Source organism: Frankliniella occidentalis, unplaced genomic scaffold, assembly GCF_000697945.3.
Source record: "Frankliniella occidentalis isolate FOCC.00 unplaced genomic scaffold, Focc_3.1 Scaffold93, whole genome shotgun sequence".
NCBI classification, from domain to species: Eukaryota; Metazoa; Arthropoda; class Insecta; order Thysanoptera; family Thripidae; genus Frankliniella; species Frankliniella occidentalis.
The window spans coordinates 515,867-529,536 of record NW_026267222.1 but is presented as its reverse complement, the minus strand read 5'-3'; the positions used below and the strand labels follow the sequence as shown (position 1 = coordinate 529,536).

At 37.8% G+C, this 13,670-nt stretch overlaps 4 protein-coding genes across 10 annotated transcripts in view; 2 read left to right on the top strand and 2 right to left on the bottom strand.

Annotated features, from left to right (window-relative positions):
• Window positions 1-82: 82 nt before the first annotated feature.
• LOC113212039 (NADH dehydrogenase [ubiquinone] 1 beta subcomplex subunit 11, mitochondrial) lies at window positions 83-1,246 on the top strand. The gene has a single exon (XM_026430609.2). It carries the CDS (start codon window positions 130-132, stop codon window positions 586-588), a length of 459 nt encoding a protein of 152 aa, XP_026286394.1. The 5' UTR covers window positions 83-129; the 3' UTR covers window positions 589-1,246.
• A 98-nt stretch (window positions 1,247-1,344) lies between these two features.
• Window positions 1,345-4,266, bottom strand: LOC113212036 (Golgi reassembly-stacking protein 2). Its single transcript, XM_026430606.2, has 7 exons — window positions 4,091-4,266; window positions 3,628-3,708; window positions 3,348-3,551; window positions 3,041-3,258; window positions 2,596-2,953; window positions 2,243-2,519; window positions 1,345-2,122 (listed from the first exon to the last, which is right to left on the bottom strand). Exons 1-7 carry the CDS (start codon window positions 4,151-4,153, stop codon window positions 1,923-1,925), a joined length of 1,401 nt encoding a protein of 466 aa, XP_026286391.1. The 5' UTR covers window positions 4,154-4,266; the 3' UTR covers window positions 1,345-1,922.
• Window positions 4,267-4,364: 98 nt separating this feature from the next.
• Window positions 4,365-6,081, top strand: LOC113212038 (uncharacterized). The gene is made up of 2 exons (XM_026430608.2): window positions 4,365-4,574; window positions 4,857-6,081. The coding sequence occupies exons 1-2, from the start codon at window positions 4,492-4,494 to the stop codon at window positions 5,338-5,340; spliced, it is 567 nt and encodes a 188-aa protein (XP_026286393.1). The 5' UTR covers window positions 4,365-4,491; the 3' UTR covers window positions 5,341-6,081.
• LOC113212035 (TRPL translocation defect protein 14) overlaps window positions 6,064-13,670 on the bottom strand; it is a 40,345-nt gene continuing 32,738 nt past the window's right edge. For 5 of the 7 annotated variants that reach the window (XM_052269452.1, XM_026430603.2, XM_026430604.2 and 2 more), the window contains 7 exons: window positions 11,460-11,588; window positions 10,744-10,880; window positions 10,526-10,666; window positions 10,247-10,442; window positions 9,950-10,157; window positions 9,649-9,824; window positions 6,064-8,509 (listed from right to left, as the gene is read on the bottom strand). In XM_052269452.1, coding sequence (XP_052125412.1) covers window positions 8,121-8,509; window positions 9,649-9,824; window positions 9,950-10,157; window positions 10,247-10,442; window positions 10,526-10,666; window positions 10,744-10,880; window positions 11,460-11,588 — 1,376 coding nt within the window. In that variant the 3' untranslated portion in view covers window positions 6,064-8,120. Of the gene's footprint in view, window positions 8,510-9,193; window positions 9,242-9,648; window positions 9,825-9,949; window positions 10,158-10,246; window positions 10,443-10,525; window positions 10,667-10,743; window positions 10,881-11,459; window positions 11,589-12,459; window positions 12,552-13,670 lie in introns of those variants that run through there. The other 2 variants (XM_052269456.1, XM_052269457.1) reach the window with 2 other exon arrangements.

Sequence of the window (13,670 nt, the reverse complement as noted above, 5' to 3'; positions counted from 1 at the left end):
ACCCTGGCCTTACCTAGCTGCTCCAAGTCCACAAAGTCAGCGAAAACTACAAGGATCCTCAGCCGAGTACAAGTCCTTTGCGCAACTCTTGTAAGGCTTCGCCTGTTTCACTACTAGTCGAAAGTCAACATGGCGTCGTTAAGCCGTCTCCACAACATCTGCGCTATCCGAAGGATTTTTTCGCCTCCCACTAAACTAAACAGTGTGACAGTGCGTCGTTGGATTTCCAAGTCAGAAGGAAAACAAGATGCCTCAGCCACGGTGCCTAAATCATCCCCCTCAATCTCTAACCCCGTGCCCAAGAACTGGGTGTCATGGGGTTTCAGCAGGAATAATTACTTCGATGACCGCTTCTATGTACACGTTTTCTTCTTCTTCGGTATCTCATGGGCCCTTATTTTGTCGTCGTGGATCATTTTCTACTATCCTGACTTGATGAAGAACGAGTGGGCACATCGAGAAGCCTTCTTGGAGCTCAGGAGAAGGGAGGCTGCTGGTCTACCCCTTGTTGACCCTGACTATATTCCTGCTAGTCAAATGAAACTTCCCTCCGAAGAACAACTAGGATCTTATGAAATTATCATCTAGGCTGATTATATTGTCAAGTTTAAATCACTGCATTGTAGTCTTGGTTGCTGTGGCTGCCTCCAAATTGTTAGCCCTGCCACATGGTAAAAGTCGCAGATTACGACAAGTTGTACATGAAATTATTTCTTTACTTTGTTACTGGCTGCTGTACTGTGCATTTAGCAACAGTCTCAGTCTTGAGGGATCTATTCTTGTTTTGAGTTTCTTGAATGTTTGTACATAAACAATCCAGTTTGTTTCATAATAACTCACTTGCAATAGAAATGCAGTTATATACTGGTGAAGTGGACTCTCTTCTTGTAATTTGATTGCATTAGTATGAATACGTCATGCTTTTTATGTTTTTAAGCCTGTCCTTTTGGCATTTGTTTTTTAAATAATTTCTGATGTGTTATCCTCACATTTTTCTATACTGTATGTACGACTGTATTGGTGTAAGAATTGTCTTACCAATTCCATAGGCAGATAGCAGCAGAATAAACTATGTCGCTTGATTTATTCTGCCCTGTGTTACAAGTTCCGTAAATCTTAATTTGTACCTCTAAAATTATTTCTTTTACAACCAAATAATTCTTGTACCTAATTGTATTGGGACTTGATTTATGGAATCACAAGTGAAGGGGAAGTGCTTAAGTTGTTAATAAACTGTTCAAATACATCTAATAGTAAATTTCTCCCCTAAGAATAGATAAGGTTTCCAGTTTCCATCTCAATATTGATGGGATGGAAAGGGCGCCGATAAAAAAGTGCTTTGAGACCCTAGTCAAAAAAAATATATTTATAGGTAGATGTAGTACACAATTACACTGTATGTTACCACAATCACATACATTACAAGCAGCTCAAATATTGAGACATTTAAAATGTGATGACATCAGAAAACAAGAAACAAACTGACATGTGACAATTTAAACAAACCCTTCAAACACGCTAACGGACTGTAAAAGAATGTTAAAAGGAAATAGACAAAACAAAAATCAACAAAAATTCAATGATAGACAACAAAATCTTACGTAAAATTAAGAAAGAAACAATAGGTATTTCAAAAGCAATTCTGATGTCTGTCCTCATAAAATGTGGTCCCTCTGTAGATTTCACTTGGTTTCTTGAGGGTATTTTCCCCTCAGGAGGTGGCCAACTTTTTCCCCCAGTAATATCGAACAAATTAAAACAAAGTAAAGAATACCTTTCAAAATAAGAAAGACTGTAGATATTAGTCACTGAGCAACAGAATTGTGTTAGTGAAGTCTATATATTTCAGATTGTCCCCTGAAACAGCAACTAAATCATATAAATATATATGAAATTTGGTTTTAAGAAATTCAAAGATTAAATCATTGGCCAACAGATACACTAAAAGATGGCTGCTGTGGCTGGGGTTGCTGTGGTGATTGCTGCTGCTGCTGTGCTAAATGCAAACCTTCTAAAGTTGTAAAAGGGACAGAGGCTGATACTGTGATTGGTGGCATACCAGGCAAACTGAGCGGTGTTGTCAGAGGCATTCCTGGGATAGAAGGTGGCTGGCCAGAACCCACTGAGAATTTAACAAGAAAAAATATGTCATCTCAAGTTGCAACAAGAATTATAACTAATTAATCCTCAATCACATTTAACTTTTCAGAAATATTTTAACATAAAAATGTATTTTACTTACTAGGCATGGCAGGTGAAGCGCGGTTTGGAACTGCTGAAGAGTCAACGTTGCCATGTGTGCTAGGGAAGTACTGACTCACACCATCGGAGGGATTATATGGCGTGTATCCCATTTGGTACCCATAGCCTTGTGATGTGGGAGGCTGAGCATATCCAACAGTAGTGGTGCCTCCAACAGTAGACGGATGCGGTTGAGGTAATCCTATCTGTGACCCACTTGGGACAAAAGTTTCATGGCCACTCATGGTTAACCCTGCCATTTGTGTACTTACGCCACTCTGAAAAAATTAACAGGAGTGTGACCTCAAAATATTTTAACTGAACACATTAGATAGAAATAAAATGCAACCTTACCACAGCAGAGAAGCCTGTTGAACTGAATGGCACTGGCATTGAAGGAATGGGTGAAGGGTAAGGCTGTGAAGTAACAGGAGTGACAGTTGGGTACATGCTGACAGAGCTTGGTGAAACAGATGGAGGGGGAACAGTGGGAGAGGATGGCAAAGGCATGGCTGGAGTTTCAGTAGGGATAGTTGCAACTGTAATAGGTGCAGTTGTTGGTGGAGGTACATAGCCAATCGGTACTGGTGGAGGAATGGTAGGTTTGATGACAGCAGATGGTATCTGACCAGATGCAGGAGGTTTTGGCTGTTCAATATTACTCCTTACTGGTATGCGATGAAGGTAACCGTAGCCTATACCACATCCCAGGCTAGAAAAAATAATGCAAAAGATCCTTGACTGTATTGTTGTAATAGGAAAAATTTCAGAAATTCTGCAGAGCCTTGTTATTACTCACCTGCCCTCACCACCCCAGTTGGAATTTGGAGTGATTGTGACCTCTCTACAAGAATCTTCATCTGTATTATACACATACAACTTTAAAGCTCTGCCTTCATGAGCTTCAATAAAGGAAAAGAGATCTTCACTCTCATGAAGAATAGAATCGGCACCAATGATGTAATCAGTGAAAGGTCGAAGACCAGCTGATTCAGCAGGCGATGAAGGATGAACCTCCTACATAAAAGAAAATATAATTGCCAGCATGATAATTAGATTCAAAAATCTTTAAGGACCTGACACATTGAATTAACTAATAAACTTGCCAGAATGTGCCAAATGTTCTCATTGGAACCTTCAAAGGAACAAAATCTTATGGACACTCCAAGCAGGCCCTGACCTCCCCAAGACGTACTTGGAGTGATCGTCACTTGCCGAACTAACTGTGTCTTGCTACTATACACTGTCACTTGAACTTCCTTGTCAATGTGTTGTTTCAGCAACTCCTTGAGAGTATCATTGTCTTGATCCTGGGCCACAGAATCCCCAATTTAAATAAATCTTAAAATTGATATCAGAATACTCCACCTTGACAATAAAACTTACCAGTCTTGTCTTGTTGATAGCTACAATAAAATCAAAAAAAGCTTCCAGTCCAGCCTTTTGTCCTGGAGAACCATCTTGAACCTGTACAAAAAATATAATTGACATGTAAATAATTTTTTCAATACAGAAATGTGACATTTAAAAGACCACAAAAAAATATAGCAGAAGTAGAAATTTCAGTGTGTACTCCTGGCAAATGAAAACGGCCGGTAAAATCTACACAGAATGTTTTGACATTTATAGGTTACGAAAAAATTAGAGTGCGAAGAATTGATGAAAACTCGTCAGAAATGATTAGATTTGGCAACATACGTTTCGTGTTCATTAAGCTTATTATTATTCAATCATATGTTCCAAAGTTTTGGCAAAGATAACGAAAGCCAAAAAAGGTGCACCGAGGTTTCTGCTACAGCACACAACAGAAACCGTGAATAAATCAAGAAGTACAAGTCATGAAATGTACCCGCAAAACGTGATATCCTTCAGTTCCTCCTCCAGGTATCTCTACACTTGGTCCGGCACCCATTGCACTTTGTCAAATGTCAACTTGACGTACAAAAACCTATTTTCACACGATAATAATGAGCGACAGCAACAAAACTTCTACGTGGCGCATTTGTGTTCTTCTTTCAGCTTGTCATCTCTCGGAAGAGCCAACCACTAGCCATAAAAACATTGGGTCATTTATACTTTCGGGAGACCTAGGACTATTATCATCGTTCTGTGGGAGACTAAGGATGGAGCTTCCAGACAAGCAGAACAAAGTATGAAAAACAATGCAAAACATTGAAAATCGACAAGAAGCGGTGAAAACATCAATAATCCACTAAGACTCTTCCTACATTAATTTAAAAAAACCACACAATGTCTTCTCTTGTTGCTGATTATGGTTCGTCCTCCTCTGGTTCTGAAGATGAAAGTGAATCAGATCACGAAGCTTCGCCTAGGTGTGTAAAATTAATCTATCTAGGTTAGGTATTTTTGCTTAATAATATTTAGTTAAAGGGTATACAATTGACAACTACAGAAAAATATAACAGGAATTTGATCATGCTTCTGATTTTCTCTTTGCTATTCGCTACTTTTCCAACTTCATTTTTCTGTTAAGTGCACCTTCATTTTTCAGTTGCTTGAACACAATATTGATTAATTCCTCTATTTTTAATCCTCCATGCGTCTAAATTTGTTAATTTGACTCGAGGTACTAACACATATTGGACATGTCACAGGCATGAACTGTCATCTCCAACAGCAAAAGTACCCTTACCAAGGCCTGATTTTGCCAATGGACCCACTTCAAAAAACTCAGTTTTCCTTAATCCCTATGTGGAAGCTGAGATTGCCAAGAAAGCTATTTTGGAAAAACATGTAAAAATGGTTCCAAGCAAAGATGAGGTACGTTTCATAAATGGCAAACAGATTTGCTGGAATTACCGGAAAGGAAGATGCCGCTTTGGTCACAACTGCAAGTTTGCTCATGATTCTGATCTGCACCAAGGAGGATCTCAGAGTAGCTCATTTGCTGGAAATGTTTCTGGGCAAATAGTCCCAGATGGTGGTTCAGTCTCTCCAGAACCTGAAGCTGATGAAGGTGAAGAGGGACAAATGAAACGAAAGAAGAGACCTGGTCTGAGTCAAACTTTAGTTCCTGGTAAGAAAGTTCTCAACAGGTATAAAAAGCAAAGAGTGAAAGAAACTCCATGGAAAAGCTAAACAAATTATTAAGTTTAGTCAACTTCAGTGTTACTGTGTTAATTACCAGTTCAGCTCACCCATGATATGTCCAGCAATAAACTACTTTTAAGATTTGAACTGTGTATTTGACAAGTTATATCACCTATCATCATTTTGTATCTAAATCAAAGTATGTTTTAATTAGACAAGATATAAAGTACATATTTATAGAAAATTTTGCATCAAGTATTGTAATGTGAGGTAACAACTTAGTCACTGGATTGCCTGGCTGTGATCGGTTCATACACCAACATATGTAAAACATGAGGGTTTTTACTTGTAAGTAACTATATTTCTTGAATTTTATGCTTCCAGGGTATCATATCCTAATCTGTTAAAAAGTTGTTTCTTTTCATGAGTCTAGCTTAGCAGAATCAATTTGATGCATGTTGTAATTGAGGCTTATTTTCTGTAAGTCGTTAAACTGTGTAAAAGTAGTGTGTATGTTGTACTTTTACACTCTATACTAACTTAGAGTTAAACAATTGTTCAGTTTGGGCTTTTGTTGTGAGCCATGCAATTAGATTCCATTATTGCAGCTGTTATTTTGTTGTAAAGTTTTGTATTCCTTCTTGGATTGAACTTGTACCTTCTTTCTCTCCTACAGAGGACAGAATAAAATCTATCACTAGCCCATACTTTAGTGTTTCTACCTCACTTGAAAATGAATGTATTTTGAGGTGTAATAAAAATAATCTGATGTGAGTCTCATCTCATGATGATGGATTGTTTATTGACAAAGTGGTAAAAGTTTTGCAGAAAACAAGACTGCTTTTTATCGTATGAAGAAATGAAAAAATAGACAGTATCCAGCAGTAACTATGTCTCAGATACACAGTAGATTAATTGCATTGGGCTGGATAAACAACGCATGCACTGTGACTTTCCAAAGATGATTGATTATGGATAAATACACAATAAAATTCAAAAACGCACATTTTTCTTTTAAAATTACACTGGGTTAGTATATGAAAAATTCTCGGATGTACATATTTTAAAAGCATTGTTTTTGACAACATTAGAACTCAAACAAATATGCTCAGGTTTAAGATACAATAAAAATAATTTTATGGTACAGCTTGATCAGAAATTGCAAAGGAAAATAGATAGCAAAATATTAGTATGAATTTTTTTGATAAACTGCAACCACATTGGATAGAAAATTTCATCTGAACTGCTGGTCCCGCTAAGTTGAGTCCATCATAGCAGGTACTTAAAACAAATTCTCATCACACACACACACATACACACACAATGTATCACAAAACAACTTACATCTATTCCATGTTTAAAGCCCTAATTTCAAATAACTCTCTCATAGGCTATGCCTGGATTACTTAAAAAAACTGTGAGATCTTCTCATTCCAGGAAGCCTATTGTCTTCAATACATTTTATTCAATTATAACGTACACTGCAGATGAAGTTTGAAATATCATTTCAACAAGACGATGATTAATACTATTCAAGCAATACCTCTTGATTTCCTTGAACTTATCAACCTATTGTGAGAGAGAAAGTAAGAAAAACAAAAAAAATGTTACCTATGTAAGGAAAATTCTGTATCACAATTGATTGGAAAATTACTTGGCTTTTGGTTTTCCTTACTTATATAATTTAATGATGGTAAATTTTATAACCCAAAGAAAGGGAAAGGAGGGAAAAGACATGATATCAAGGAGTTGATTCAATACTGTATCAGCAAGATCTAAAATGTATTGCTAAATACTCCACAGTACAGTACTCTGTGACCACTACGGATTCCTATGTAAAGTCAAAAACAATTACACTATTTAGATTCTTATAACAACCTGATTGCTGGAGCTGGAAATAAAATCCTATCCATGCAATAAACAAATTTCTGCATGTCAAAAGATGATCAAAGACAACTCCCTTATGCAAAAATAGATTTGGTACTAGGCAAGTTTCGGCTAAATTAAATTGTAATTTGTGGCACAGTGTAGGTCTGTTGGATGCAATAATATGAAAGTCTAGATTTTAAGGAGAAACGATATTTCTGGCAGGTAAAAGGCACTGGGTAAGTTTTTACAGGACAATATTCATCCTTCACTCAACCAAAGAATTTGAAATAAGAATAAAACCCTCTAATTTGCAGATGTCAATCCTTTAGATTAAGACTTTTCTTATGGCACACACACAAAAACAAAAAAATCCACAAGAAGGCACTTTAGTGGATACCACACATGTCACATAATTCAAAGGGTTGAAAATAAGAGATTACTTTCTTTTCATTTATAAAAAAAAAATCAAAAGACAGCTATTAGGTAGGATGGCAACATCCTAGCATATTAAACTCCAGAATTTTCCTATAAAATACCTTTGTAAAAGCACAGATCTTACTTAAGCCATGTAAATACTGTTAACTACATAAATAAAATGAATAATTGAGCAAAAGCTATACTAGTGTAAGTCACTTATCTTTGCAGAAAACTATTAGCAATTCATAGTATTAAAAGAAAGAACTTGCTACTTATTTCAACAACTAAAGCACAATCACAAAATACCTTCCCAAATATAAGAATGGTTTCACCCCTTAAAATGGTAGGAGGATTGAAGTGAAAGGCCTAATCAGATTGTAATAAGTACCTATGTAAGTACCAATGTACCTATTTCTCAACAGCTGAGAGACTATCTGGTGTGTGAACTATGACTGAATTTTTCAATTAATCCATGGATTAAGAGTACATAGCTTTTCTATGCCAATCACATTTTTAAAAAGTCCCACCATTTCCAGTCACAGCTAGCTGCCAGAAACTGCGATTCCTCCATTTACTCCAAGCAATTTAGGGGTAGCCCCCTCTCCATTCTCAGCCCTTTTTAAGGTCTCATTTGTTGGGACAACTGATTTCTCATGCAAGCCATTAGACACAACTTTGTAGATGCCATTTGATAAGCTACTACAAACATTGCTATTAATACAGCCATATGAGAAACCACTAAAGGTTTCATTAGGAGTGTCCCGACTATCTCCATTAGAGAAGCCATTTTTAACACCGTTCAAGGGAACCGCTTCAGCTACTCCATTTGAAATACCATTAGGTTTTCCATCTCCCAAAGGTGCACTCTTCAGGTGTGCATCTGTAGCTGGTGGTTCCAGGGTATTGTTCTTGTTTACACTTATTGAATATTCTGCAAACAAACAATAATTTGTGTTTAGAAAGGAATACAAAAACTTCAAGAATGAGTGCAGTGCTATAGAGCATGTTCAAAAACTAAATCAGTGAGATTAACAACATACAGGCTTCTACCACAAGCTGAAACTGCTTAGATGGAACACAAGAGGACTTGAGCTTAATTTGTTTACAAATTCGGAGAACATTCCATCAATAATCATCATGCACACTAAGAAAAATATGCTTGAAGGTAATGGAATATAATTAATTGGTTCATTTAGAGAGATAACGCAACTTGCATTCACTTGAGCATTGAAAAGTTCAAAGAGACATGATCACTATCAAGAGTTTTAAAAGCTGACTCCAAGCACTTAGTACACTCTAGCAGTTAAAGGTTCAAAAACTTATAGGAATCTCAATCATCATTCTTCTTATTTGTCTTTGTGTATAAGTGAGAATTATGTGTTCCAAATATGTTTCCACATATAATTAAAACAGCACAGGGAAAGAAAAAAATGTGGCATTCAAAATCAGGTGCACTACCACAAAAATAATAAGTACACAGCAAAAAGAATATTAAAACAAAAAATGACAAATATCAAAATCAAATCTTCATAGGCCAACTTCGAACAAAAAGAAAAGGACAAAGCTACAACAAAAACTTAGTTATGACAAACGCAGTACGATCGACGACGCGTACCTGCAGGAAGTCAAGATAGGGCAGATCAACTCTTTCCGGTTGCCTCATCTGGTAACAAAATGCCCTCTCTAAATCAGCAATCAAAGATGGGTAATTTTGACTTTAAAAGTAAGTTATTAAGTTAGCCTGGATGAGAAAATGCCATTTGTGCACAACTTTAATCAGAAATATATTTATCCTGTTTATCCAGCGTTTCAAATATATTAGAAAATATGCCAGAATCTGAATATAGAAAGGAGGTAGACAGATTTATGGGTAACATAAGTATTTTCTTTAGAATGATATCTCTGGTAGTATCTACCAATGCAACAATGTAGTATAGTAGCAATGTTTATCTAGTGCAGCAACAGGAGATTTTGTTAATGCAGGACAGAAACTTAATTGGAAGGAAACTCTTTATTCATGATAGTTAGCACAACATTTTCCCTCTGAACAACCATTTGACAATCGTTTACCTTTCAGCCCATGGCAAAACTTATTTGTTGCATTCCACTCCTCTTTCAGTGAGAGGTTGAACATGGAATACGCAGGGTTCCCAGTAACATCCACGACATCAGTGAGAAAGGGAGGCAGAATATTCTCAATTGAGTCCAGGGCCGTGTATGTCTCCAACAAAACCAATCCTTTACACCTGCAAAAATCAATAAAATCAACCAAGTTTAGTGAGGTGACATTTTTCCTGTTCAAAGTATGTTATTTACTTTTAATGTTATCTTAACATAGACAAATAATACATTTAAATTGGTGATATTTTACCTTGGGTGACTAGGCTCACGATAAATATCCAATTGAAAATATTGATTGTTGATTAAGAAGCACCGCCGTTTTTTGAATATAGTAAAATGAGAATCATCTCGCTGAGCAAGCATGTTGATGTAGTCACGATGGGTGAGTTGTGTTTTCACCTCAACAACTTGCCCACGAAGCTTTGGTTTTCTGATAGTGTGAATGTAGCTCCAATGACCTGGAAAAAAAAAAACCTCCATGAAACAGGTGCTCAGTGCTCAGCAACCAATTAGATTCTAATCCATCATAAGTAAGATAGGGAAGTACCTTTTTGGCCTCGTTTGCGGAGTCGAGCTTGAAGCTGGGGAGTGTTGGATTGAAGATAGTTATGAACAACATCAAAGTCTTGGAATGGTGGGAAATCAGGGTCTGCAGGCAGAGGACCTCGGACAAGAAACTTCAGCTTGCGAGAATTAGTGAGAAGTCTGTCTCCAACATCAATTCCAAGCTTCTGGCATATACTCTGATGGAATGAAAGCAATAGATGAGAGAACAAAGCAAATACATTAAAACATAATTTTTTTCTAATTTAAACAAATATAATACCGAAATCATTCTACATATTTTGGTCTCAAAATCAGTAGAGTTGTCAATCACATCAAAGTATGGATGTCCAACCCATGCTGCAGCAGCCTTGTAATCTAATTCTCTTGCCGTCTCGACACCTTCACTTCGACACACATGGTCCTGAAAAGCAAAAGTTTCATTCATTTGTCACAGGCACAAAGACCATAAGTCAAAATATTTCTCATTTTAAGACATACCTCTGTAGAATAGAAATCTTCAGCCCCATTAGCAGCTGACACAAGGTGAATAATATGGTTGTATCGATTATCTCTCAGATCCACATTATTCAAATTATTTGAAGCCAGCATATACTCCCACTTTTCTGTAGATATGACTGAAACAGAAATGTTGAAAAGTACAATTATTTAAATGTTGCACTGAAGATCCCTTTGACTTCCACTGACGGAAATAAAATACATACAAGCAAGCAATCACAACACTACATTTAGATATTAATTTTCTCTCCCTTAATCCTTGGCTGCTAAGATAGCTGAACTGAGCTAGAAGTATAGCAAACTATCAAAATCTATCTAGTCTAGGTCTAAGTACAAAACAGAGAAAATTAAACAACCACCAGAACACACCAGTCGCAACCAGCACCTATGAGAATCAAGGGAAATGACAGTTGGAATATTTTAACTGTCATATCTTACCATCTGATTAAGTCAAAAATTTTCAGCAGCAACAGCAAAACAGAGCATGAAAGAAAGTGTGTCAGTTATCTTTATCTACATTCTACATATTATAAAAAAATATATCAACACAACCTAATGACATGTAACAGTGGTTTATGGCTACCTCACATGTGATGTAGGTACCACTGTAATACACCTAAGGTTGTCTAGACTAGACACTTAAGGTTGAATTTTCAACTCTCATTTTTTCTAGATGTAGTTAAGTGGTTTTTACTTACATGCACTTGCGTCCATGGCACCACGATCGCAAATAATGAGACAATTTCTGGCGCATGACTCCCCCAGTGAGAAGAAGGTGTTCTCAATTTGTATCATAGTTCTCAAAAGATTTTCTTGAAATTTATAAGCTGAAACAGAAAAAAAGGAGTTTAAGTCACAAATAATAAGAAATTTCCTTCAGTTGAGCATACAGGATTTTTTTTGAGTTTTTCCTATTTCCTAGGCTTTAATAGGTTGTGCTTATAAATTTTATAATATTCTATAAGAGGGTTGGATTAAATTGTTTTCCCACTACGCCCAGTAAAACCACTAAAGATACTTGATCACATTAGCGTCACCGCCGACTTGTAGGTAGGGTATAACTTACAAGTAATTGCAATGGGCGAAATGATTCAGGTTTTGACAATGACATTGGAGTGAATCAAAATCGGTCAAAATAATGATGTAGGTTTTAATTGGTTTTATAAAGTCCAACATTCTCTTTAAAAATCGAGTCCGCTGTTGTCGTTTTTTTCCCCTTTCTTTACTTTTCCCTTTTCTACCGTGGTAAACATATTGTGCTGTGAACTCCATGAAACAACATGGCAACGGAGGAGGATGTCCACCGCGGGGCTCAAGCGACAACGTCATGTTGATGTTGGGGGACACGGAGGCAACTGCTCTCGCTCCTTCACGCGCGCACCCCAGCCACAAGAGGGGGTGGGCGAAAGGGAGCGAGACAGAGCGACACGGCGGGAGGGTTGCCAGAGGCAAGCCAGAACAATGAGGCCTAAAGGTTACTACTTTACACTGCCAACGGAAGAGGGGCGTGGCGTGGCGGAGGCAGAGCATTTGAGGGAACACTCGAAAATAGCATCAGGGTAAAACAGGGAATTCAGTCGCAATCGACCAAAGTCGGAACACCCGACTCTTTTAAGCTACAGAAAAATGGAAAGAGGGCCTAGGCAATGGCCACATTTTACACAACTCATAAATTAAGTACAACTCAAACAATTCTACCTAAAATTATTTTTTCTTGCAGTTTGAGAAAAAAGTTGAGCAAGCTATACTAATCCACCGACGCGACGCGATTCGAACCTCGTGGAATCAGTTATGCATCCCCTTTATCGGAGTAGATGATCTAATCTACACCGCAAACGCATCACTTTCGAGTGCGCGCGAGTCGTCCCAGACTTCCACGCGACTTGAACGCAATAACTGACACCATAACTTGGCAAGGTAACGCCGACCAAGGGACAGCACAAAGTCTAAGAGGGTTAAAACACAGCTGTTTTGGCCATCTTTCATGTATTTAAAGACGTCAATGTAACTACCTCAGAGGACTGCTACTTTGACTACAAAAGGTAAAAATGACAAATTTGAAACAATTTTAACGTTGACGGTCGACAGGGGGTTCCCCTTCCTCTTGGGGATCATTCATCCCGCTACACCCGCTCATTCACCCCCAGCCTTGGCTAGGACAGCCAGCCGTTACGGCGGGATTGTAACAGTAAATATTCATAATAATAATAATAATAAAGAAAATAGCGGGCGTGCTGTGGCAGAACTGTGATGTAAACACGAGTAACGGTTCGAGGTACTGCTGGAGTGTGCCCCGCAAGGTCAGTCAAGCAAGTCACATAAATAATTATTAACCGAGGAGGCGGCGAGCGGGTATTGGGATTCCAAACCAGAAACTTGCGATCAAACCGACGCTGATTCGATGTTGATCGCCGTCGCGGTTCGATCACAGATTTCTATGGGTGGGTGGGTATGACGGAGAAAAAAAGGGAGGGGGGAGTGGGCGGCGTTATAGCAAACACAAAGATTATAACAGAGAATCCAAGCGAGAGCGAGGTATGTGGGGAAAGAATAACGGAGCATGCGCGGGTTCGCGGAGGAAGGGAGAGGTTCCCATGAGCTGCATGGCAGTAAAAAAAACAAAAAACAACGCATTTGAAAAGAATAAACAAAATAGGTTTTGAAAAATTAAGTGGGCGACAGTTAATTAAAATTAGCCAAGTTCGAACTCTTCCTCCCACACACAAGCCGTACACTGAGCGCGGCAACAAGTTGCTTTAATGACTTGACGTTTGCCATTAATAAGTGTCCAAGCAGCACGCTGTGCGGGCTGATGCAAAGCGACGAACACATTGCGGCGGACAGCAGCGTTGCGCAACATTCCAGATGGTAAACTGGACAAATTTTAATGATATTTAAAATATTAAGAT